General features: G+C 31.5%; 1 protein-coding gene across 3 annotated transcripts in view; it reads left to right on the forward strand.

Moving 5' to 3' along the window:
• The first annotated feature begins 2,417 nt into the window (after positions 1 to 2,417).
• Positions 2,418 to 27,392, forward strand: part of LOC142320403 (uncharacterized) — an 86,749-nt gene continuing 61,774 nt past the window's right edge. Inside the window, exons 1-2 of one of the 3 annotated variants that reach the window (XM_075358103.1) lie at positions 2,418 to 2,606; positions 8,092 to 8,357. In XM_075358103.1, the coding sequence (XP_075214218.1) occupies positions 2,545 to 2,606; positions 8,092 to 8,357 (328 nt within the window). In that variant the 5' untranslated portion in view covers positions 2,418 to 2,544. The remainder of the gene's footprint in view (positions 2,607 to 8,091; positions 8,358 to 27,392) is intronic. The other 2 variants (XM_075358105.1, XM_075358108.1) reach the window with 2 other exon arrangements.

Here is a 27,392-nt window from a genome sequence, read left to right on the forward strand (position 1 = left end):
CCGTTCACAACAGACCCAGATCTAGGTACGGGTAAATTCCAAACCGGGAATTTACCCAAAACAACAGATTTGGGGGGGAGGGAGCGGCAAAAATAGTTGTAGAGAAAAAATAACCTTTATAAAAGCAAATAAAATATTATAAAACACCAACGTGTCGTACATTTTCAACACGCTACAGGTATATTGCATGCGTTCTGAGATCTTTAATAGAATCCCCGAAACGAATAATAAATGTCTGTCGGCATACATTGACGCTTTCAAGTGCAATTCCGCAAATATATTTTTTGCGTTCACTTAGTCCGTTTTGAAAAAAAAAAATTCTTATGACCGACTTGTGGAAATGTAGTTTGAAATAAGGACATTCAGAAAAAACAACAAAGCTGTTATGTTTATTTTGGTGATTTACAATATAGAGGCTTTCAAATCTCGTTTGAAGTAAATACTACCTGCAAGTGATTGTTCTAAATTTTTGCAATGGATTGTGTAGTCCTACGAATTTCCTCGGATAGCGTGGTTAGGTTTCAAAAGTGAACATCGACAAACGCTTAATAATATTTTGTATAACAGTGAATCCTATTGTTATTTAAGGAGTCGATTAATTTGAACTCTATAATAGAATTTTGTATTTGTGAAGCGGAAAAGTGACGAAAACATGAAAAGAAGGCGTTGTTAATACGTTGTATTTGCGAGAAATACGGTACGTATTGTCATATAATTCTTATTGATATGTCTTCATGTAATATTTATATATAATCTGTTTCGATTTTGTAATCGGTCCTGTTGGACAAGTGGTTTCGTCAGTGGACAAATATACCCCAGTTTTATCAAGCGGGTAGTAATTACTAAAAAATAAGTGATTATTTAATTTTTTTTACCGGTATAAATATGAATTTAAAAGTTTTGTTATTTGAGAATTTACTCGTTATCCCATTCTCGAAAAAAACGGGAAATTTTCAAGAACATTTTCTTGTGTTTGTTATTGTCTGACATATAGAGATTGTAATTAATTAAATTATATTTTAATATGACGCATTATAAATTCGATATTACTTTTAATATAAAAAAATTTCCCCCAAGAGAAATGTTAAAATTCATCGCATCATTAAATTTCGGGCCTTAGAATTATACTTAATATTGAATTAATTTAATATTGCCCTTTGAATTATACTAACTTTGCTACTATCCGTAGTAAGCTGTGAAAGAAGTTTTTCTTAACTAAAAATAATTAAAAACTATTTGAGATCGACAATGACTCAAGATAGGTTAATCGGATCGGTCTGGTGGTGAACTCTTCATCGCAAATCAGCTGATTTCGAAATCGAGAGTTGTAAGGTTCAAATCCCGGTAAACTTTTATATGGATTTGAATACTAGATCGTGGATACCGTGTTTCGGTTTCAATTAACCATACGTTTCAGGACTGGTCGTCCTGAGACTGTACAGGACTACATTTCATTAACATTCGTATTCAGGACTAGACTTCATTTACATCCGTACATATCATTCACATTTATCCTCTGAATTAATACCTAATGGTGATTCCGGAGGCTAAACAGAACAGAAAAGAAGATTAAGTGGATCGGCTGTCATAGCTATCGAACAAGAATTATGTGTTTAGTTACGTTTCAAAGAATTTAAAAGAGATTTTGTAGAAAAAAGTGAGGAGAAATATTTTTAATATTCAGTTCAATTAAAAATATGTTTTTATTATTATTATTATTAATTGTACAATTTTTAAAACCAATTTATTTTCTTTCATGTTTTAATTATATATATATAATGAAAAAAAAATTGGGGTCAGCTCACGCGTGGCATCTCTAATCAGCTTCTAGCGCACTGATCTCTATAACTGAATAGAGGATTCCATGTATTGGAACTGGTAAAATTGAAGCGTAAACTAGCGTCACCAAATGAGTGGCTAGAACTATGCACAGAGGTAAGTGTAAGAGTAGGGAGGGATAAACCACTTTTTAAACCGCTGATCTGTATGCAACTGGATAGTGAAGCGTAAACTAGCGTCATCAAATGAGTGACTAGAACTAAATAAAACGAAACTGTGCATGCGCAGAGTTAAGTGTAAGAGTAGGCATAAAACGACGTTTTAAATCGATGCAGTAAAAGCGTTCTGATTTTATATTTTCAACACTGATCTCTATACAACTATACATGCGATCTCTATATAAATCTTTTACAATTATACCTAAATTTATTCTTGCGTTGCGAAAATAACCGTTCTTTTGGTTATCGAAACCGAGTAAAATCACAATTACATTATAGTCGCGCAAGCGTACAACGGTTTTATTTAGTTCCCAGCATCTCATTCTGCGGCGCTAGAGTGTGCTTCAATATTGAGCACTTAATTGTATTTTACTCCATAAGGATCCCCTATCCAGTTATATAGAGATCAGTGTTTTAAACCGATACATAGAAGTGTTCTGATTTTCTATTTTGAATAGTGACCTATTTTTATCGCATTAAAAAACAATTGATTGTGATTGTGATTGTGAATACTCGTAAATTGAAAATAAACTCGTGAGTAAAAATCATGCGAAACTGTGTATTTTGTAAAACAAAAGATACGAAATCGGACAATGTATCTTTCTTTAAGTAAGTACAACGTAGGATTTGAGGTTATAACAATATAAGAATTACAAAACTAGCGTAATTATTGTAAATTCAAAATAAATTGTTTTTCATAAATAATAAAAAAAATTCGATTAAATATATACAGCAGTTGTAAAACGATTGTGCGATTCAGTTAAAATTGATATCAACTGCACAGTTATTAATTTAATTGATCGTCAAAAAACACGTGGGTAAACAATTTTTGAAATTTTATTAGTTGATTAATAAGCTTTATGAAAAAAAAATTGATATATATACAGAGTGTTTCTAAAATGGTGGGCTGGCTGAACTTTTCGGATTCTACTTGTAAAACTAAACAAAATAATTGCCTTATGAAAAATGGCTATTTCTCCTTCGTACCCCCCCCCCACTCCGGCCGCCATTTTGTTATTTTTATATAATAATTTATATCTCAAATTAGGATAGACGAATCACATTAATATTTGGTAAGCGTGTTGGTAGTAAAGTTTTAAAATTAGCAAAAAATCATGACTTAAATACCTTCTCAAATTACAAAATGGCGGCCATGTTTATTTTTCAATCCGTTATATCTCCATAAATATTAGTTTTATCAAAATTTATGTTGTTTTATGAATATTTAGCGAATATTAATTAATATTTTGAACAAAATGACATTTTATTTTTTCTAAATCCGTTAACAAATAGTCGAGTTATGGGAGAAAATTGATGTAATTTTGTGTCATAATTATTAGTTCTATTACTGTGAGAAAATTATTTCTTAATTTGATACTGATGTACAATACTAGAATGAACAATAAATAAAAACAATTAATATTTCAACGAATTGAACGTAAAGTGGAGGACATGATAACAGACACATAATTATAACATCAAGTTTCTGCCATAATTCGGCTATTTGTTAACCGATTTGCAAAAATAAAATGTCGTTTTGTTCAAAATAAAAGGCTTAATATTTTACTAAATAACATAAATTTTGATAAAATTAATATTTATGGAGATATAACGGATTGAAAAAATAACATGGCCGCCATTTTGTAATTTTGGAAGGTATTTAAGTCTTGATTTTTAGCTAATTTTAAAAATCTATTACCAACACTTTTACCAAATATTAATGTGATTCGTTTGTCCGAACTTGAGATATACATTTTTATATAAAAATGACAAAATGGCAGACAGTGGGAGAACGAAAGAGAAAATGCCATTTTTCGTAAGGATATTTTTTATTTAGTTTTACAAGTAGAATCCGAAAAAGTATAGCCAGCCCACCATTTTAGAAAAATTCTGTATATATATACACCGGGTGGTCCATTTAATCTGAAATATATCTATATCTCATAAACTACACATTTTAGAAAAAAAATTTCCTGTTAAAAGTTTTTCCATTTCAAGGTAGAAATACGTTCACAACCTATGTTGTTCTTTATAAGTTCAAATAAAGTTCATTTCAAGGTCAACTTATTTTTTTAATATACCTGTTTGTTACTGCAGAATCGCCTTCTTTGCAAAAAAAAATTAAAATTTCGTTTCAGACTTTTTTTTTCTAAAATGGCAGTTTTTTGGTTGGTTATTCATATTCAAAAATGCTACAGTCCTATAAATTGGTGTTTTTAGTTTCATTAAGTCTGGTCCAACTGCCGGTAGCGTCTCTGCCTTTCATCCGGAGATTCCGGGTTCGAATCCCGGTCAGGCATGACATTTTCACGCGCTACATTGTCATCCGTCTCATCCTCTGAAGCAATACTAGCGGTGGTGTCCCGGAAGTTAAACAAAAAAAAAAAAAAAAGTCTGGCCCAACTGACGAGTTACACCTCCGGCTGTTAAATTATAAATAAAAGAGAATTAAATTTTTAAATAAAAAACGACCAATTAAAGGATTAACCTGATGAAATCCATATATGTTTTAATGAATTTTTTTAATCAAATAATACACAACGGTATAGAACCTTTTTTCTTTCTTTTTCATGTTTAGCCTCCGGTAACTACCGTTTAGATAATACTTCAGAGGATGAATGAGGATGATATGTATGAGTGTGAATGAAGTGTAGTCTTGTACATTCTCAGTTCGACCATACCTGAGATGTGTGGTTAATTGAAACCCAACCACCAAAGAACACCGGTATCCACGATCTAGTTTTCAAGTCCGTGTAAAAAAACGCTGGCTTTACCAGGACTTGAACGCTGGAACTCTCGACTTCCAAATCAGCTGATTTGGGAAGACGCGTTCACCACTAGACCAACCCGGTGGGTTATTTTGACCATCCCTGAATCCATTTTGACTAGTTTCGGCGTGATCTCGCATAACTTAAAGCGATTAGCTTGAGGAGGTTGAAATATCTACTCGTGCACCTCCCCTATTGATTGCAGTTGACTGGAACAAAAGTGTCCAAAAAAGCATGTGTCCAAATTTTTTGGATTTTTACTTTTTGTTAACTGCAGTAATAAGCCCTCATCGACAGCTTTCAATAATATATAATAAGCGGTACTTATTTTCATCGGTTCCAGTGTTATAGCCAAATGAAATATAATTAATGAAATATTTGGATCTAAGAAAAGGAAGGCACATCGGTTCGAATCAGATTTCATCTACTTTTTTCATTTTTTTAAAAATTTAAATATATTGATTTATTAATAATTATTAACCTCTACTTATAAAAACATTTTTACGATAAATAATAATTCTATAATAATAAAAAAAAAATATCAGAAATTATTAATGAAATAGAATTTTATGTACTTTTCATTTTAAAACATGTGTATATGTAATTTAATAGGCGTACAAGGAAGTCATGTGGTTCCCACATCAGATTTTTTTCTCTAATTGTAAATCGTTCCGTAATTTCAATTAAAAAAAATTAATTAATTTAATATCTAATAGTCGACCGGTGACAAAGTAATAAAAGGATTAACTGAAGACACTGGTAATACGTTCACTTAGACAAATGTCATTTGAAACTTGAACACCAGTTTTAGGCTATTTTAAAAAGTACGCTGGTGTTTACACGCTCAATTTCTTTTTCTTCTTCTATTATTAGCGTTTATTGTTTTTTATTTAAAATGTAATTTTCTTTTATTATAATTTATCATCAGCTGAATGTAACTCGTCAGCCGGGCCAGACCTGATGAAACTAAAACCACCAATTTATAGGTCTACAGCATTTTTGAATATGAATAACTGAAAAACTTACAATTTAAAAAAAAAATTCTGAAATGAAATTATAAATTTTTTGCGAAGAATTCGATTCTGTAATAAATAATATAGATCCCTATTTTGAAAATATTATCATCTGACAGGAACCTCTGGGAACGGATGGGATTATCAACCCCCGTAGAAAGGGGGTTGAGAAATTTTTTCAGACCGCTAGGACCGACCGTTTTCGAGATATTTGCGATTTTTTTTCAAAAAATTCGGGTCCTATTAAAAAGTACTAAATTTTTCCCAAACTTCGATATATATAATAATATAACAAGTATACACCTGACCACCACGAGACATGTACTAACGAATCGGGATTTTCCGCTAGTGATCGGTATTTCCGGATAAAATAAGCGGGACACACAGACCCGCATACAAATGCTCTTTATTACGATAGTATAGATTGAACAATAAATCTTATTACTCGATTTTTAATCGACCGAACAATCGATTAAAGATACTCGATTCCTAATTCCTAACTCGGCAGTTATCGTGTCCACAAGAAAGTATATATATAAACTTTTGAACTGACGATGGTTTTGTGGTCTGAGGGATGTAAAACGCGAAGATATGTCGAAATTTTCCGGAATTCTAATCACGGTGCCCCTTACAATACGTAACTTTCTTATGAAATCTACCTAACATTGATTCATCAAGAAAATCGCTAATATTATCGGCTCTCTTTGAAACGATCGATATTGACTTAACCTGACGCATTGGAAAACCGATTAATTCAATTTCTGAACTTATAGTCAATTACAAAAGTAATTTTTTAATTATTTTTCCGATCTTTTTCTGACGATAAGTAAAATTTGTAATCGATCGTCCTTTTGAAAGAATATAAATAATTATTATTTCATCGAAATTTCTCTTTAATAAATAATGCTACTACAAATTTAAAGTTGCGATGTGAAAAAATAATACAAAAAAAAATCAATAATAAAAACGATGGTAAAAATTAAAGAACACGACAGGAAAAAAATTAAAATATCTTTTTAAAAAAAGTAAATTCGTCTAAATAAAATAATAAATAAAATTAAGAAAGAAAAGAAGGTATTTAAATATTAAATCGACTTTGAGAGGGATTTAATTTTTAAATGTATTTCTCTTGTTGTATAAATAGCAGGTACTTAAAAATTAAATGTCCTCACCTGTCTTACATCGATAAGAAAATATTTAACTGCAGTTATTTAAAATTTAAAGAGCTCTTTAATTCGATTAATCGAAAAATTCGTTTTTCAGAGAGGTTTAATTTTTAAATGTATTATGACGTCGTAGAAATAGGAGGGATTTAAAGATTAAAAGTCCTCACCGGTCTTACATCGATAAGAAAACATTTAAACGCGGTTATTTAAAATTTAAAGAGCTCTTTAATACGATTAAACCGTAGATATTTAATTTTTAGATGAATTATTACGTTGTAGAAATAGCAGGTATTTAAAAATTAAAAATCCCACCGGTCTTCGAATTTGTCCTTCGACGAAAATATTTAAAATTTAAAGAGCTCTTTAATACGATTAAACAAAAAGTCAACTTTCAGATACTTTTAATTTTTAAATGTATTTTTACTTCCTTGTACGAAGTAAAGGAAATATAGTAATCGAAAAAAATTTCGGTTTTCAGATTTCAACAGAAATATCCATTTTGACCATCCCTGAATCCATTCCGATCGGAAATTGGGGAGGGGGTGCCACCGTAATATCTCGGCAACCGCTGGTCCGATTTTTACGATTCAAACGGCGTAACTATCAGCAGGTCGAGCGCTAACTCTTTAACTCATCGGGTACACTCTTGATCGACCGGATCTTGGTCATCCGGAAATTAATTCGTTTAGCCCTATGTTTTGATTGCACTCACCCGACGTAATACGTACAGATCCGATCTTTCACTAAATACGCTCAAATCTGTGCGCTAACGATTACCGTTCCGCAGGGCCTAGCTGCGGAGGGCGTTCCAAAGGCACGCCTCTACAGCTAGTATAATCGCTAAATTGGGGTGACGGAAGCCAAGAAGAAATATAATTACCGAATCCTTCGTAAAAAAAAGTTGACCTTGAAATGACCTTTATTTTATTTAAGTTTATCAAGGACAGCGTAGGTTGTGAACGTATTTCTCCCTTGAAATGGAAAAACTTTAATAGGAAACATATTTTCCTAAAATGTGTAGTTTTTGAGATATATATGTCTCAATTTAAATGGACCACCCGGTGTATATATATATATATATTTATTTATTTGATTATGTATTATATTTAAATTTATAATTAACAAATTTAAACCTCGTATGAAATAGATTTCCGTCAGACGAGAGAGTCCTCCAACTTTGGGTGAAAAATATGGGCTACGATTCAAACTGGAAACCATTAAAAAATCATCATCTGTGCTCACAACATTTTGCAGACGAGTGTATGGATTTTAGAGACCAGCTTTTTCGTCTCCGAAAAGGCAGCATACCGACGATATTTAACGGGAATAATCAAATTATCGGTACCGATATAAATTATCGAAAAATACTAGATAAGAACAATCTTCAAGGAACTTCTGATCTTGCAGCAAAAAGTAAGTCGATTCAAAGTTTTAATGTATTACTTTCGTAAAAATAATACGATTAAATTTATACACGTAAAGCAAATTCTTTATATTTCACTCTCGTAGAAACGACATCGGCAGCAATCGAGAATATCAGAAAAATCAAAATTGACAAGTTTTAATTATAGATCATCAACTTGCCATTACACCTTTGACACCTTCGGCCGATATCAGATAATCTGCAATCTTTGAACGTGAAAAAAATAGGTAATTTTTTATTTCAATTATTCTTATTATTTTGAAGTTAAAATTCGAAATATATTGAAACGTTCTAAATATATCTCTAAAATCTGATTCGGAAAATAGAATATTAAAAAAAAGTGGTTGCCATGCAATTCCTGATGCAGAAAAATATGGTACGGGAGGATTTTCAGGCGTTTTAATATTCTTGGAACACTGATTTTTTATTTACGAAAAATAATTTTAATTATGGTCATGAAACGATTCATTTGATCAGTAACGACAATTGAACACATCAAAATTTTGAATAGATATATCCTTGTATTTTAAATAGATTTCATAAGAAAGCTACGTATTGTAACGGGTACCGTGATTCGACTTCCGGAAAATTTCGAAATGTCTTCGCGTTTCACATCCTCCAGACACGAAAAAACCGTCAGTTCAAGAGTTTATATATTTCAGTTTCTTGTGGCCACGATAATTGCCGTAATTTTGCGCCAATCACTTTCAAATTAATACATAAAATTAACGGCCTAAAATCTCGGACGAGTTCGTTAATGGGCAAAAGCAGACCACGGGTGTGGAAATGGTTGGAGGGGGGCTTATTCGAAAAAACAAAATTTCGCTATAACTTTCTTACTAAGTAAAATATCGAACTCGGTTTAAGGTTCTACTATTTTGTGGATATGAGCCTAAAACCTATCTAAGTAAAGTCTTTTGATATCACCGACCGTTGGTCCAGGGGGTTGAAAAAATGGGGTTTTGAAGACAAAAAAAAAATCATACCTCTCTTAATAGGCACAGTATCGAATCGGTTTATAGTGGTCGTTAGTTCTCTAAACGTTACTTAAAATTGTTGTCTGAAACAAGTTTTGATATGAGCAACCCTTACGGCAAGGGATGACCAAAATGTCGCTGGAATTGTAGGAAGATGGGGCTTGTCGTATGCTAATCATATGAAACCTTTTTTCACACTCAACCATTGTCGTACTGAGTAAATTTGAAGTTTTTCTTAACTGTATGTTTAAAATATTTTTTATCCCCCTACGTAACACCCGTGAAATCTACTTCCGCGTGCCGAAAGAGATTTTTATTTTATATTTCCATTTTTGTGAATTTTTATTAACTGATATTTGTGACAAATATATATATATATATATATATATATAGTATATCTCAGTTACTCTAATATATATAGTATATCTCAGATATATATATATATATATATATAGTATATCTCAGTTATATATATATATATATTTGTCACAAATATCAGTTCATAATATATATATATCTCAGTTATATATATATGTCGGAGAGGCGAGGAGATTTGTCAGGGATTCAACGTTTTGTGTTTCACTCATTTTTATTATTACAAGTGGAGAATATATAAGATTATAATAAAGTTCAATTAATAAAAATGAGTAGATAACTCGTACAATGAAATAATTACAAATGATAACTATCACTTATCAATAACTCAGCAGTACACGAATCATAATATAAGATTAATTTAATTTAGAATTCAAATAATATTAAAACAACTTGCGATAGACCGAGGCTCAGGGAAATAACGAATTCGCGATCACCAGGACGTCTGTTCGATCTGGGTTCCAAAGCAAGACTGCCTTTTCTCAATATTCTCAAATAATATACCTACTGCATATTTCCTTTTCCTTATTAATTTTATGATACCCCTATCGTCCTGGGATCCCGACTACGTTGACAACCGTGTGCCTACCTAGGCCTAAGCCTACCGCAATAAAACAATTTAAACCTTATTTTACAAAATATTACAAGTAATAGTACATTTCTTAAAACTACTAAAAATACAGATATTCTAAAGAATATTCTCATCGTTTTGTCGGAAGATACTCCACTGTACTTTATTCTCCGACATATATATATATATATATACTGAGAGAATAAATAACATCTGCAATCATTGTTTAATTTTAAAATATATTTTTATATTAATCATTTAAAAATTAAAACGTATGACATGCGTAATCAGAGTAAATTAATTTAGCTCAAAATATACCGATAACTTTTCTTATTTCAAAATTAATATTCTTCTTTTAAATATTTCATTGTGCAATTCAGAAAGTTTTGTTCTGTTTAAAGTTGCAAACCGTCTCGGTGTATCATTAAATATAATTGAGGATATTGTACAAAAAAGCAATTGCTGTAAAACTTTTTCATTATTTTAATGTTTTGTTTTAAAGTTTATAATTAATTAAGCAGGCAGCGATCATAAGAAATTGAATTGAAAATATTTTTTTTTGCAGATACTGTAGACGGTATTCGCGTTGCCGATCGTGACCATTCTTATATACGATCCCCCAAAAATGTATTTTAGTTATATAGAAATCAACGTTCTCGTGATAGTTTGCTATGTTTGTACTATTGTGTCCTTTAGCTAGCGTACCGGGTATGAAGTATGCTGCTGAAGAAGTGAGAACGAGGGCCCGCATGTTTATCGAGGTATCACGTAGAAGAAGGGTCGGAATGACATTACAGTCGCTCTCGTAGAACTAAAATAATATTCAACGTCGCTACTCGAGTTTTTATTAATTCACAGTTTCTCTATTTTCTGTTTAGCCTCCGGAACCACCGTAAGGTATTACTTCAGAGGATGAATGAGGATGATATGTATGAATGCAAGTGAAGTGTCTTGTACAGTTTCAGGTCGACCGTTCCTGAGATGTGTGGTTAATTGAACCCCTACCACCAAAGAACACCGGTATCCGCGTTCTAGTATTCTAATCCGTATAAAAGTTTAGATTTAAACTTTAGAACTCTCGACTTCGAATCGGCTTATTTGTGATGGCGAGTTAACCGCTAGACCAGTCCGGTGGGCTAGTTCTTTACAATTGGGATAAGAAAAAATCACAGGGAGGTGGGAGAAGTGTCTGAATGTAACCGGATATTGTGTTGAAAATAACCGGAAAATAGCGTTAATTTCATTGTCATTGAATAATTAATATTGCCTCTTTAATAATTAATCGATCGTCCCTCGTATTTTCATGCCAAAATTCAAGATAATTAGTCGGAAAAGTTAATAAGTAAAAAAAAAAAAAACATTTTTAATTCGAGATAAGCTTCTGTCATGCTCAGTAGATAGCATTATGTTTATTTCGTTTCTCTACACATTTTATTTTTATCAAGATGAAAGTTTTTCGCTTTTTCTTTTGATGCAAACGATTTTTTTTCCAAATGGGCAATACCCGTTTGATTTTCAAGCCCGTTCTTATAAAAGAGAAAAATGAAATTGTTAAATAAAAAAGTTAAACAAAATAAATTCAGATATTATTTTTTGATGTAAAAAAATTTGATGTGGGCATCACATGACTTCCTTGTACGCCTATTAAATTACATATATTTTTTATACATTTATATTTTTTTTTTGTTATTTAATTATGTTATTTATTATAAAGGTTTTTTTACAATTATTAATAAATGAATATATTTAAATTAAAAAAAAAGGAAATGAAAGGAATATTTCATTAATTAAAATTTGATTGGGCTATAACTCTGGAACCGATGAAAATAAGTACCGCTTATTATATATATATATATATATATATATATATATATATATATATATATATATATATATATATATATATATATATATTGTTGAAAAGCTCTCGATGAGGGCTTATTACTGCAGTTAAGAAAAAGTCAAAAATCCATCCAAATTTTTTTGATTTTTAACTTTTTTGGGCGCTTTTGGTTTAGTCGATTGCAGTCAAAAGGGGAGGTACATAACTAGATGTTACAACAGTCCTAAATACAAGATTTTAACATTCTACGGATAATTGTTTTTGAGTTATGCCAGGTTCATGCGTACGTAAGTACAGACGTCAACGGAAACTAGTCAAAATGGATATTTCCATAGAAATCTGGAACCGAAATTTTTTTGCGATTATAATACTTCCTACAAGGAAGTAAAAATATCTTCACGTTCTTTAAACTTCGACTTTCTCATACGATTTTCTCATAATGACATTGTGATATATTTGACATATTTTCAAAGGAAATTCAAAGAAAGTTAGTCGATAGATTTAAGGAAAAAATCTGATGTGGACACTACATGACTTCCTTGTACGCATATTAAATTACATTACACATTTTTTTAAATTAAAAGTACACAAAATTTTATTTCATTAATAACTTCTGATATTTTTTCATATATATATTTTTTTATTGTTATTATTGAATTATTATTTACTGGAAAAACGTTTTTACAACCGGAGGTTAATAATTATTAATAAATTAATATATTTAAATTTAAAAAAAAAAAGTTAAAAAGGGGATGAAATCGGATTTGAACCGATGTGCCTTCCCCTTGTAAAATTCAAATATTTCATTAATTAAAATTTTATTTGGCTATAATTCTGGAAACGATGAAAATAATATCATCGAAAAGCTATCGATGAGAGGACTTATTACTGCGGTTAACAAAAATTCCGAAATCCAAATTTTTAGGATTTTGGACCTTTTTTGAATACTTTTGGTGAAGTCGCAATCAAAAGGGGTGGTGCAAATTTAGATGTTACAACAGTCCTAAATACAAAATTTCAACATTCTACGGCTAATTGTTTTTGAAATATGCGAGATACATACGCATATATATACGTACAGACGTCACGCCGAAACTAGTCAAAATGGATTCAGGGATTGTCAAAATGGATATTTCCGTTGAAATTTGAAAACCGAAATTTTTCACGACGTAATACTTCCTTTACTTCGTAAAAGAAAGTAAAATTAATACGTACTTTTAATTTCTCATATTTAAGAACTCGCGTAATAATATAACAATAATATTTTTTAAACTTTAATATTTTAAAAGTCAGAATCACATTATTGGTAAATCGGTAATAATGTTTGTTTTAAATTTTCATCGGCTTCGGAAGTGGAAATTTAAAGAATTCAAAAAGTAACACCTTTTTTTTTTGTAAATTGATTTTATTTGCATACGATATTGCCGGGAATGATGTTATTCCTAGCTCTGGTCTCGTCACATGTTTTATTCTTAAATTTTGTAAATGTAATTCTAATGCGCTTCGTTTTTGTTTATCTTTATTTATTGATCGTTTGGATAGCAGATAGGCGTCACATGAAACTCCAAGACTGTTGGAAAAATAAATTTTAATACGAAAAAGAGGAATTGGTCTAAGTCATATCTCTTACTTCTGGTGCGTGACAAACTTATAAAATATATATGTATTTGAACCTTTTGTCAGTGCTTCTATAAAAGACATATTTAAACGTTTCATGATGATGCGGAAATATTTTACTTGATTGCAAATCAGTAATTTTAAAATTCTTGTAAACGATTACTCCAACTTTTTGATTAATCTGATACTTCCAATCTTTTGCGTTTGAAATTAAAATGACCTGTTTAATTAAAAATTACAACCTGCAATCAAATAAATTACGAGACGAGGCAGCTTCCGATTCTCAAAATTTATGAAAAGGAGTTTTATACTATTTAAAAAATCATATTTAACAAAACGCATATTGATTTCTCCTTGTTCACTTCACAATTATATACAGGTCATCGAAAAAGGTTGCAGCAACTTAAAAAAAATCGTATCTCAGAAATCGCTAGAGATAATTAAACGAGTAGTTATTTAAAAAATTCGCCGACCCAAACGGTTTTTTTTACATACCTTAGAATGTTTCAATATGAATTCCGTTGGTCGCTGAGATAGTAAACATTCTTCTTTGTAATTTAAATTATATTTTTAATTACATTTCATAAAAAAACACCTTCTGATGAAGCAGAAATTTCTGTGAAACTAGTAAAGGTAGAGAAAAAAACAAAAGCAAAGTAAAAAAGTTAGTTTTATAAATCTACCCGTAAAACAAGACGTCCTGACTGACTCATAATTAACGTCCAGTAAGAAAAGATAAATTGATGAAAATTTGTATACGCGTTCTTCTTACGGTGTAAGTGCATACTAAGAAATAACGTTATTGAAATTCCGAGTTTAAAGGGATAAAATGAGGTAACATTAAATTTTAATATTTTTTGAATTTCTAGGTAACAAATGAAAATATCAACTCGATTGTTGATTTGTGTAATCTTCATATGAATATCTAAAAACCGATTTCTAGAATTTTTGAAATTCCGAGTTTAAAGGGTTAAAATAAATTTTAACCCTTTTTTAAACACGACTTTTTTTTAAATTTCTTGGTAATAAAGATATTAACTTGATTTTTTAATGCGTGTAATTTTAATGCGAATATCTATTTCTAATATCTAAGTCAATTTTTTTTTAAATTCAACTTTGAAAGGTATAAAAATCTTGAAAAATGATTGCAAATTTTTCCCGTTTCTGATTATACTAAACGAAAAGATATTTACTCGATTGGGGTTGTAAATACTCTTTTGATAATTAATTTCGATTTTTTTTAAGGGGTTGACGGTGTACTGCGCGGCAGCTCAACCATCGACACAGTTAGTGTATGTCCGACGAGACTAGCTGCACCTGCTTCCGGTTACTTGACTGTATGAGAAACGAAGCACGGCCATCTCCTAGTATTAACCAGCTATAACTATTATATTTGAGATGGAGGCTGACTATTTTGAAACCCGCATTCTTCAGATCACTCAAAGTTTCAGCTCCTATAGTGACCGCAAACTTTTGGTCTGAAGAAATTACAATATATCGATAGTTTTTATAAATTGGACGGGCTTTCATTTTTAAGTATCTCGTAAGCATGAGTTCAATGAACACAGGGGTCCAGCGGGCAGAGCCCCCCTGGCTGACCGACTAGTAATTCTATATAACACTTAAAAATGTCATTAATTTTAACAGCATTCGACAAAATCCATTCGAGTTTTTAACTTTTTTTTATCTTAATTACTAATGATGTTAAAGAACAATTTAGATTCGGAGTAACAGTACAAGGTGAAAAGATAAAGATGCTACGATTTGCTGATGATATAGTAATTCTAGCCGAGAGTAAAAAGGATTTAGAAGAAACAATGAATGGCATAGATGAAGTCCTACGCAAGAACTATCGCGTGAAAATAAACAACAACAAAACAAAAGTAATGAAATGTAGTAGAAATAACAAAGATGGACCGCTGAATGTGAAAATAGGAGGAGAAAAGATTACGGAGGTAGAAGAATTTTGTTATTTGGGAAGTAAAATTACTAAAGATGGACGAAGCAGAAGCGATATAAAATGCCGAATAGCACAAGCTAAACGAGCCTTCAGTAGGAAATATAATTTGTTTACATCAAAAATGAATTTAAATGTCAGGAAAAGATTTTTGAAAGTGTATGTTTGGAGTGTCGCTTTATATGGAAGTGAAACTTGGACGATCGGAGTATCTGAGAAGAAAAGATTAGAAGCTTTTGAAATGTGGTGCTATAGGAGAATGTTAAAAATCAGATGGGTGGATAAAGTGACAAATGAAGAGGTATTGCGGCAAATATATGAAGAAAGAAGCATTTGGAAAAATATAGTTAAAAGAAGAGACAGACTTATAGGCCACATACTAAGGCATCCTGGAATAATCGCTTTAATATTGGAAGGACAGGTAGAAGGGAAAAATTGTGTAGGCAGGCCACGTTTGGAGTATGTAAAACAAATTGTTGGGGATGTAGGATGTAGAGAGTATACTGAAATGAAACGACTAGCACTAGATAGGGAATCTTGGAGAGCTGCATCAAACCAGTCAAATGACTGAGGACAAAAAAAAAAAAAAAAAATTACTAACCCTGTAGAATAGTAACCGTCTACAACAGAACCTGCATATTAAAGAACTACTCTATATAACGTGGATATTCCATGCGTCGGCTAGAATGCGATTTGAATGTTGCAGCCATTTTAAATAATTTTGGCAGGTGCGGAACCAAAGTATCAGGAAAGGTTGCATTATTATTTACTTTTACATTTTTTTGGTTGTTATAAACATCTGCGGATAAGTGCACGTTGTTTTGAGATCATTTGTGTGTACAATAAAAATTTGTTTTTACTATATTAGTATAACTCACTTAGCCGATGAGTTTAAAGCTTAATAAATAGCTTCAAAATGAGGTAAAAAAAAAAAAAAGTCATTCAAAATGTGCGGTCATATTTTGTTTCCTGCTCACTTTATTCTTAATCTGGACAATTTTTATTTCATTACTGATATTTTTCTTTAAGTAATTGAAGAAGAGTGTTCTTTTATGACTATCTTTTAATCTTGCTCAACCTTTTGTCTAATAATAATTAATCTTTTCTCGCTAAATTTGGGAATTTTCAAAGAAAAGTTGGTCAGTTATTGATAATTTTCTGTGTTACAAGTAGTTCGCTCGGAAATGATTATTCATTAAATACTTAAAAGCTGGAACGTTCATTGTCATAAACCGATTTAGAAATTATAAGTAAACACACATCCAAAAGGTCGATTGAAATAAATTCGAGATCAAGATTACGACCCTGGTTGGCTGATTTGGTTTTTAAACAGCGATCAATTGACGCTGAGAAAAAGTATATTCAAACAATAAATCAATAAAGAAATAAAATAAATGAGAAAGAAGGAATAATAATATTAGTAATAATAAAATACTAATTAACAGATTAATATTTCCGCCGATCTCCGATGCGGAGTGGTAGCGCCTCGGTCTTCCATCTGGAGGTCCCGTTTCGAATTCCGGTCGGGCATAGCAGTTTTCATACGCTAAAAATTTCAATATTTCATATTCTCACGCACAAGATTCTTTAGAACCTTACGAAACACTATAGCACGAGCATTTTCAACAGGTTTTTTGTATAATACTAAAAAACAGAAACAAATAACTGTTTTTGTTTATTATAATTAAGGGTAACCGTTAGAAAGAAGGCGTTGAAAAGTAATATATGAAAATGTATTCTTTTAAACTAACTTCCACGTTAAGTACCGAGGAAGGGATAATATACTGTAACGATCACATAGTAATATAGATATCATTGTTAATCAATTCTTTTGAGACGACAAGGGGCAAGCTATTCATATATATAGAGTGTTTATAAAAACCAGTTTTAGAATTCAGAGGATGGTTCCTCCTTCATCGAAATAAAGAAGAAGCTTTATATCAACATATGCCCGGAAACGCTTAGTTTATCGGCTTCATTTTACCGTTTAAAAAAACTCCTGCGTATGCTTTGAATTAGAAATTTTGAACAGCTACTGTAGTTTTTTTAATTTTTTTATTATCCGATACGAAAATTTATTGTTAAATAAATTTTAACTGGAAAAAAATCCGCTTGTTTAATAACCAGCATCTGTTTATTAAACGAAAAACGTGTAATGCAAATTATTTTTAAATTATTATACTTTATTATACGATACATTTTTCTTTAACTTTACACGGGAATATCTCTGGCAATGTGGAATTCATTAGGCGCATTTTACTCGTTAACTGAATAGATTCAGTCAACGCCAAATCTTGAGTTCCAAGCAATTTAATACTCGCAGGTATGTTGGAAAAACGAGTGATAATCACAGCTATGTTTTTTTTGTACTAGAATCGATAAACGCTTCCTTGGACCGACAAACTGTCATAGCCTCTGCACTATCAAAGTCATTTTCTACACCTTTGATGGCCTCGAAATTGTAAAACAGTACTGCTTCAATGTACATTTCCCATCGAGTTACCACCGGTTCGGAAGGAAAAGGCGCATTTGGCAGTTTTTATTTATACGCTTTATTGTGAGCAGGTGCCTCAAGAAACACTTCTTTTTTTATGAAATCAGTTTACTTACATTCCCAAACGTGGATCGTACTTCTTCAGCGAGTCGATGTAGACCGTGAGCAAAGCACGTCACATGAATCAAATCGGGATAAAATGCTTGGGGATCTCTGGCCGCCTTGGTCATATAGGGAGCAGAATCTTAGGGAAATATAAACACTCTCATCTGCAAAAGGAAATATTTTTTTAATACCCCCGTTCACAAATCTGACTATCGTAGAATAATTTTGACCTTGAAAAGTCAAGGTCTTTGCAGGCCTCCAAATAAGAAGAAAAATGCTCTAGTTTTAATGGACCGACAATTAAATTCACAACGTAACGGCCCCCGACTGTCGGTAGCTTGGTCAGCTGAAATCCAAATAATGTTATCCTTGAGTTGTTTCCGTATTTCTTCTAGAACATGTAGGTAAATTGTTGGTATGTAGTTTTTCACAATGTTGATTCATGCGGTATCTTTTGATTCAAACAATATTTTCGCAGAAAATGTTTGAAAGTAGGATTTGTAAGTCTGTGAGGAGGAAAATTACTTTTAAGCAACGCTTCACATAAATCAATTTTAAAGGGGTTTTTTATTTACATTTGGAAGTAAATCACTGCTACTTGCCGCTAAGTAGCATTATAAGTACTTGTCGTGGGCCTTTCTTTTTCAATCCTGCGATATGAAGACATGTTTTGACATGCTGGTCTATTTGAAGCTTTTTTACGCACGAAATATTTTTCTCGCAAACTCGACAATGTAATCCATTTCCGTTGTATGTAAATGTTCCAGGATAGTCATATATCTACGAAGAGACACTTTTTTTCTGGAGGTATGGTACACATTAAACTTTGCACAAATAAATAAAAAACTAAACCGTTGTAATGAACGCGTCAACAATAACATGCGTTGTTTGATTGTCTAGCGGCAGGAGTGCTGTAAACCCACCGGGTTGGTCTAGTGGTGATCGCGTCTTCCCAAATCAGCCGATTTGAAAGTCGAAAGTTCCAGCGTTCAAGTCCTAGTAAAATCAGTTTTTTTTTATAGGGATTTGTATAATAGATCGTGGATACCGGTGTTCTTTGGCGGTCGGGTTTCAATTAACCACACATTTCAGGTATGGTCGAATTGAGACTGTACAAGACTACACTTCATTTACATTCATACATATTATCCATCCTCATTTATCCTCTGAAGTAATACCTGAACGGTAATTCCCGGAGGCTAAACAGGAAAAAGAAATGCAGGACTGCTGCAGTAGGCGGGAACGATGCTGAACGGTATCGTCCGTCCTCGAATCGCGTGAGTCTGTATTTTACTTGGCCATCAATATAATATTATTGTTCTACCAAAACCGTAGACGCGCGGCTGGTAAGTGCGCTCTAAGACCAGTGCGGCTAATAAGTTTGGCCGACTACAACGTAAGGTTTCATTTACTAACTAGGTACCTACCGAAAAATATTGTAAATATAGTGAAAATATTCATTATCACTAGATTTTAAGGAAAATATGCAATAACCGGTTAATATCCAAACGCTTGTAATCCGGTCTCTAATAATTACATAAGATAATAATGTTTATTATCCGGTTCCATTTAAAGCGAACTGTTTTTAGTAAAACATGAAACGATTAACAATAGTAAATATAAACTCAACATCCAAATAAATACATCGTTTAAAAAAAATTACATAAACAAAAATCTTCCGCATTATCTTTTTTTATTTTTTCTGGTATTAATGTAAATAAAAAATCAAGTTAATAAATATCGATAATTTATTAAATTGAGTTTCCTTTATTAATGAATTCCAGTTATAGAAAAATTAAACGAGCAGTTTGGATGTTTAATAGAATAAATCTTTGTATTATTCTCAAATAATTGCAACAATTCGAAAATAAAAATTAGATTATTATAATTCAACCGTCATCGTTTTATATGATACAGACATTAGAAAGTATAATATGGCCCATAGAAAATGCTTCTCCCTTAAAATGATTAATTATACATTATATTTAACAAAACGTAATAATTGCGTGCCACATATCCCTTCGCCGACCCTATTCCCTAAATATCATCCGTTGCAACGTTTTCAACGTTCTGGTAAAATAGTCTTATTATAAAAAGTAATAACCAGAAATAGGAAAGTTTTGGAGGAAGGTTTTCAACGACTGCAGGAGAGATCGAGAATGTTGAGCTCATTGTGAACGTTAACAAAACTAAACACATGCACCGCAGCAGGAAATCAACCTTTCGTAGAACTGGGAAATTATAAGTTTGAAAGAGTGCGTGAATTTCAAGTACTCGAGTGCTCTTTTAACTGATAAAAATGATTTAAAGTTATAAAAATGTATAATACAATAATGCCAGTGGTTTTGTACGGTTCGGAGACAAAGAAAGATGAGGATATGCTGCATACCTGGGAGAGAAAAATATACGGCCCGGAATGTAAAAAATGGTGAGCAGAGAACACGTAGCGACTAGGAATTGCAGGAAATTTTTGGCACGAGTTGGGTCACGTGGAGCGAATGAGCGACGGCAGAAGAATGAAGGGAGTTCATAGAGGAAACCCTAGAGGGTGCAGACTGAGGGGCAGACCAAGGAGGCGATAGATTGAGGATGCGAAGGATGAATTTGTGAGGATGAATATTACAAGATGGAGAGGCCATCATAGGTTCTACACGGTTTCTAGCTCCAAGGAGTAAGTATAAATATAAAAAGTACAGGAAATAAGGGCTGACAGAAAGGAAATTTCACATCTCTTTCGTTCTTAAAAAATATAATTGTAAGCACATCCTAGAAGTTTTTATAAGGTTTAAGTGAGTATATCCGCCAGCCGAGAGGACAATTTGAAATTTTGAGAGAAAAGAAAACGCGCCCGAACATTTAAAGCGAAGTAAACATTAATTATTAGATTAAAAATATTGCTATTTTCTAGTATCTATCGTTAAAGTTTACCTTTTATTAGTCGTTCAAGTTGTATTTGCCAAGATGCTAAATTTTTATTAATAACTAGAATTTTATTTCAGAAAAATATTATGTTGCATTTTATAATAATTTTTATTCTAATAATTTAGATTGCTATAACGCAAAAAAAATGTAAAATTTTATTGTAAACGTAATATTTTTACATCGACTAATGTAATGCGTTAATATTAAAACTGTTATTGTGCAAAATAATAACGCTCATTGCGTATTTTAACGCTCAGTATTACGATTAGATTATGCGCAAAATATAAAGTTTTTATTTATACGTAATAATAAATTTAATGTTCAAAGTGAATAAATAATGTACACTTAAATATTACACTTATTATTGGGTAATAGTTTGAAGTCATTTTGATAATTAGAATACATTCTTGTGAAACTTCAAGAACAATAGGAAAATTTGTAAAACACACATTATTTTTACCGCGTTCGGCAAGCACAGCTCGCAATATTAGTTAATGTCGTCGTTTCTTCTGATTCTTTTTAGGTAGATTTCATAAAGAAAAGATTAGAAGCTTTTGAAATGCGGTGCTATAGGAGAATGTTAAGAATCAGACGGGTGGATAAAGTGACAAATGAAGAGGTATTGCGGCAAATAGATGAAGAAAGAAGCATTTGGAAAAATATAGTTAAAAGAAGAGACAGACTTATAGGCCACATACTAAGGCATCCTGGAATAGTCGCTTTAATATTGGAAGGACAGGTAGAAGGAAACAATTGTGTAGGCAGGCCACGATTGGAATATGTAAAACAAATTGTTAGGGATGTAGGATGTAGAGGGTATACTGAAATGAAACGACGCACTAGATAGGGAATCTTGGAGAGCTGCATCAAACCAGTCAAATGACTGAAGACAAAAAAAAATTTAATAAATCGATAAACTGCATGTCGTTTCTTTGTCTCGTGTTTATTGTTAGCTGAAAAAATGAAAACTGATGCCGTAGATATATTTCTGCTTCATGTCAAGGGGGTTGAACAAAACATCTTTAACTGGAGGCAGCTGTATTGTATTACCAAAAAGGAGCACATTAGCTCTGCCGAATAACTTAACGTTATTAATCAGACAAAGAAGATTATAAAATAATTATTTATTTTAAAAAAGGAACTGATATCAAAATGCGCTAAAATGTAAGAAACAATTTCGTCCAAATACGTAATTAATTCCTTATGCACTTCTTTGAATCGGCGCCAAAATACATGATCATATTTATGTGGTATTTGAACGGTCCTGTAGATGGCGTATATAAAACGGAAAAGCAATCAAAGCACAAATATAAATTCCACTGATAATATCGATATTGGTTTTTATGAAGTATATGTACGTAGTATTATAGAAGAAATTTACATTATATCAAGAAATTAGTATTGTAGAAGCAGGCAATTTAAAAAGCGTCTTAGGAATTAAGTATTTGGACTATTATTATTTATAATTATTTCTTACATTTTAGCGCATTTTGTTGTCGGTTCCTTTTTTTAAAATAAATAATTATTTTATTTATTATTCTTATTTTAACGAATCAATTCTAAACTGATGATCAAAAGAATACCAACATTTGTATAGATAATAATTTGTATAAGATTAAACCCTAAGCCCTGCTCCAATTCTTTGTTATTGTAAAAAAAAAAAAATAATTATTTATAAATAAATAACAATGAATTGGAGCAGGGCATAGGATCTAATATACAAATTATTATATACTCTATATAAATTTATTTTATTATTATTATTTCTTTAATTGTGTGTTTGAAATGAAACATTTAATTAATATCATTAGTTACAATATAAAACATTACGATCGAATATTATTCATCGACACATAAAAACTGATAATGAGAATGAGAACTGTAAGTTGTCATATTTCATGTTAGTAAATACGGGACTGCTGATGACGTCAGTCCTTTCTCTTGTAGTCATTCGTGACAGTGTAAACCGGCACGACGTAGTCATTTTAACCTTGTCATGACTATACCACGGCGAAACATTTTAATTCTTATCGAAAAGAGTTCTTTCGCTAGGTCCATTTTATTATTTACAGGAAATAAAACGTTCGTATTCGTTATAAAAGTGCAAAATTATTTATTTAAAATAATTAAAATATTATTATTTTGTAAATGAGTTATATAAATTCTGAAATTTTCAAAATAAATCTGTTTTTTACAAATAGTGTTTGAACAATTCTCTCGGTAATCACCCGATCGAACCGCACGAAACAGAAATCGAAATGTAGAAATATTTTTTTAGCTTTTGTTAAGGTCCTCTTAATTGTTGAAACTATTATTGTCGAGACAGTAATCTTGATAAAAGATATAATACCTTCGTTTGTGTTCGCCTGCATTCGTATTTGCGAAATTAGAATATCGTATTAATATTACACAAAAATGACAATGTGTATTTGGATAGAAAAAAAAAACCCTCTTTCATCTGAACAAATTTCTTGTGTGATGTTTTAAAAAACTAAAAGTTTGTTGTCATCTGGTATTAAAATATTAATCGTTTTTCTTGAATTAAAAAAAAAAAAATTGTTAGAAAACTTAATCTAAATAAAGTAATTCGTACACAAATTTGTTTCCCATTTGGAGAGAAATTTAGCTCACGGTAGTACTTTCTTTCCTGGTACTACAGTCAGTAGCGTTGTTACCTTGCAATACTTTCGTTATTTATATTGAGACGCAGATTTCATTCCTTCATATTTCTTCCATATGACTGTTTTACATACGGGTATTTTTTTACTGAAATTTTTTGAATTTTTTTTTGTCTTCAGTCATTTGACTGGTTTGATGCAGCTCTCCAAGATTCCCTGTCTAGTGCTAGTCGTTTCATTTCAGTATACCCTCTACATCCTACATCCCTAACAAATTGTTTTACATATTCCAAACGTGGCCTGCCTACACAATTTTTCCCTTCTACCTGTCCTTCCAATATTAAAGCGAGTATTCCAGGATGTGGCCTATAAGTCTGTCTCTTCTTTTAACTATATTTTTCCAAATGCTTCTTTCTTCATCTATTTGCCGCAATACCTCCTCATTTGTCACTTTATCCACCCATCTGATTTTTAACATTCTCCTATAGCACCACATTTCGAAAGCTTCTAACCTTTTCTTCTCAGATACTCCGATTGTCCAAGTTTCACTTCCATATAAAGCGACACTCCAAAAATACACTTTCAAAAATCTTTTCCTGACATTTAAATTAATTTTTGATGTAAACAACTTATATTTCTTACTGAAGGCTCGTTTAGCTTGTGCTATTCGGCATTTTATATCGCTCCTGCTTCGTCCATCTTTAGTAATTCTACTTCCCGAATAACAAAATTCTTCTACCTCCGTAATCTTTTCTCCTCCTATTTTCACATTCAGTGGTCCATCTTTGTTATTTCTACTACATTTCATTACTTTTGTTTTGTTCTTGTTTATTTTCACGCGATAGTTCTTGCGTAGGACTTCATCTATGCCGTTCATTGTTTCTTCTAAATCCTTTTTACTCTCGGCTAGAATTACTATTATATATATATATATATATATATATATATATATATATATATAAGGAAATCCGAATTTAAGTAAATGTTATTTTCTTATTGCTATACCTCAAAACGTAAAGAAAATTCATTCTACCCCTGCTCCCACTACGAGACCAAAAATAATGCCGTACTTTTCTTGGAAAGGTCAGTAAAAAAACATTTTGATATGAAGACAATTTGATATCTGCATATCAGTCATTAGTAACATGCCGGGTATTGTTTTAAATTAGCATTTTTAATTTCTACGTGTAATTCATTGTATTAATCCATCCATCTAAGTTATTTTTTAACAGAAAAGTTCCCCAAAAACAACAAATTTTTCATGTTATTAGTAAATTTAGGTTAAATAGGTTTTTATTTCTTAAAAATTATGGATTTCTAAAATAATTCGTAGATTTATTATTTATATATATCATAGTCAGAGTCAGATTTTTAGCTGATCTCTGTAGCGGAGTGTTTTTTTTCACCCTTTCATCCGAAAGGTTTGGAGTTCAAGTGTTAATTATCTTACTCTACAACTTTCCAAACTGAATTTCAACGGATAAGGTTCTATATTATGCGGTAAATTAATCATATAAATAAATTTACCTTTAGGCTTCCTCACAATTTATTATATTTTGCGCTAAAATAAATTCAAGATTAACAGGGGCTTAAAAAATATTTAACGGTTCTAATACGAGGTAAGAACTGATGTATCGATATTTTTTAATGCTAAATAAAATAATCTATATTAAAAATCTAGCCAAACTTTTAATTTTAAAGTAATAACACCATTTTATTCATCTATTAATGGAAATACCCTTAAAATGTAGAGAGTTGAAGCAGCAAACGTTTTTTTCATCAAATAATCACATCTTATCGGTGCGTGAAATAAATTAACATAAGCCTTATGTTAAATTTCTATAATGTATGCTGGATTTCTGAATCTAACAGTTGCAGATGAACTGGAACAAGATAACCGTTACTCGACTCTACTTACGCGATGTTAAAATAAACATTTTTTTTTGTTGACGGTATCGATTAGAGATGGACTAGTTATTTTAAAGTACCGGGCTAACAGATGAAGGCTTCTTCGATGCTTTTCAAGGTAGAAATAATGTGTAGTCTTCCTACGTAAAGGCACGGGAGTACTACTTGAGTATTGATTAACTACGTAAAGGAAAACACCATCGAGAAAATTCGTATATCGTGGAACGTTCAGGTCAATATGGAACCTCGCGGTCTAAAATTTTGGCGTAAAGAATAAATAAATTTACTTTTTGATTTCGTATAGTTTTGGTTTTATTGTTCTTATGTTCGACGAAAATTGATTTTGGTGAAAAAATAAAACGAAATCGATTAATAGTCAAACAGTAAAAATAGTTTATGTAATTACGAGTTCAAACTTATTCTCTGAAAAAAAATCTCACCGCTTAATATTTACTTGCATTTCATTTCCGATTCCTAGGAGTGTTCCTTCCATATGTATGTAGTTTTTCCCACAACCGGCTATTAGCTAAATCACAATATAGCAGTTGATCTTCTCCAGAATAAAGTTAACCGCTTCTGATACGATGCCGCTAACCGAACTGTAACGAACGATCAACGTATTCCGGTATTGAAATTCAAGAAAAAAACTAATTCAGATCGTAAAGTAGTTAAAGAGATGAGCTATGAAAATCTAAATAATCAACTTAACGGAAAATGGAAAGGAATTAATACAGGACTAGCCTGGAAGGATCAACGAAAATTGTGAAAAAAATTAGATCAAAATAGTATTACAATTTAAAAAATAGCAAATAAATAAGTGATTTTAGTCCAAATTAATAATTATACGATATAATAGCGTTGCTTTTTTTTTTGTCTTCAGTCATTTGACTGGTTTGATGCAGCTCTCCAAGATTCCCTATCTAGTGCTAGTCGTTTCATTTCAGTATACCCTCTACATCCTACATCCCTAACAATTTGTTTTACATATTCCAAACGTGGCCTGCCTACACAATTTTTCCCTTCTACCTGTCCTTCCAATATTAAAGCGACTATTCCAGGATGCCTTAGTATGTGGCCTATAAGTCTGTCTCTTCTTTTAACTATATTTTTCCAAATGCTTCTTTCTTCATCTATTTGCCGCAATACCTCCTCATTTGTCGCTTTATCCACCCATCTGATTTTTAACATTCTCCAATAGCACCGCATTTCAAAAGCTTCTAATCTTTTCTTCTCAGATACTCCGATCGTCCAAGTATCACTTCCATATAAAGCGACACTCCAAACATACACTTTCAAAAATCTTTTCCTGACGTTTAAATTAATTTTTGATGTAAACAACTTATATTTCTTACTGAAGGCTCGTTTAGCTTGTGCTATTCGGCATTTTATATCGCTCCTGCTTCGTCCATCTTTAGTAATTCTACTTCCCAAATAACAAAATTCTTCTACCTCCGTAATCTTTTCTCCTCCTATTTTCACATTCAGCGGTCCATCTTTGTTATTTCTACTACATTTCATTACTTTTGTTTTGTTCTTGTTTATTTTCACGCGATAGTTCTTGCGTAGGACTTCATCTATGCCGTTCCTTGTTTCTTCTAAATCCTTTTTACTCTCGGCTAGAATTACTATATCATCGGC

Source organism: Lycorma delicatula, chromosome 2 (genome assembly GCF_047948215.1).
Source record: "Lycorma delicatula isolate Av1 chromosome 2, ASM4794821v1, whole genome shotgun sequence".
Taxonomy (NCBI): domain Eukaryota; kingdom Metazoa; phylum Arthropoda; class Insecta; order Hemiptera; family Fulgoridae; genus Lycorma; species Lycorma delicatula.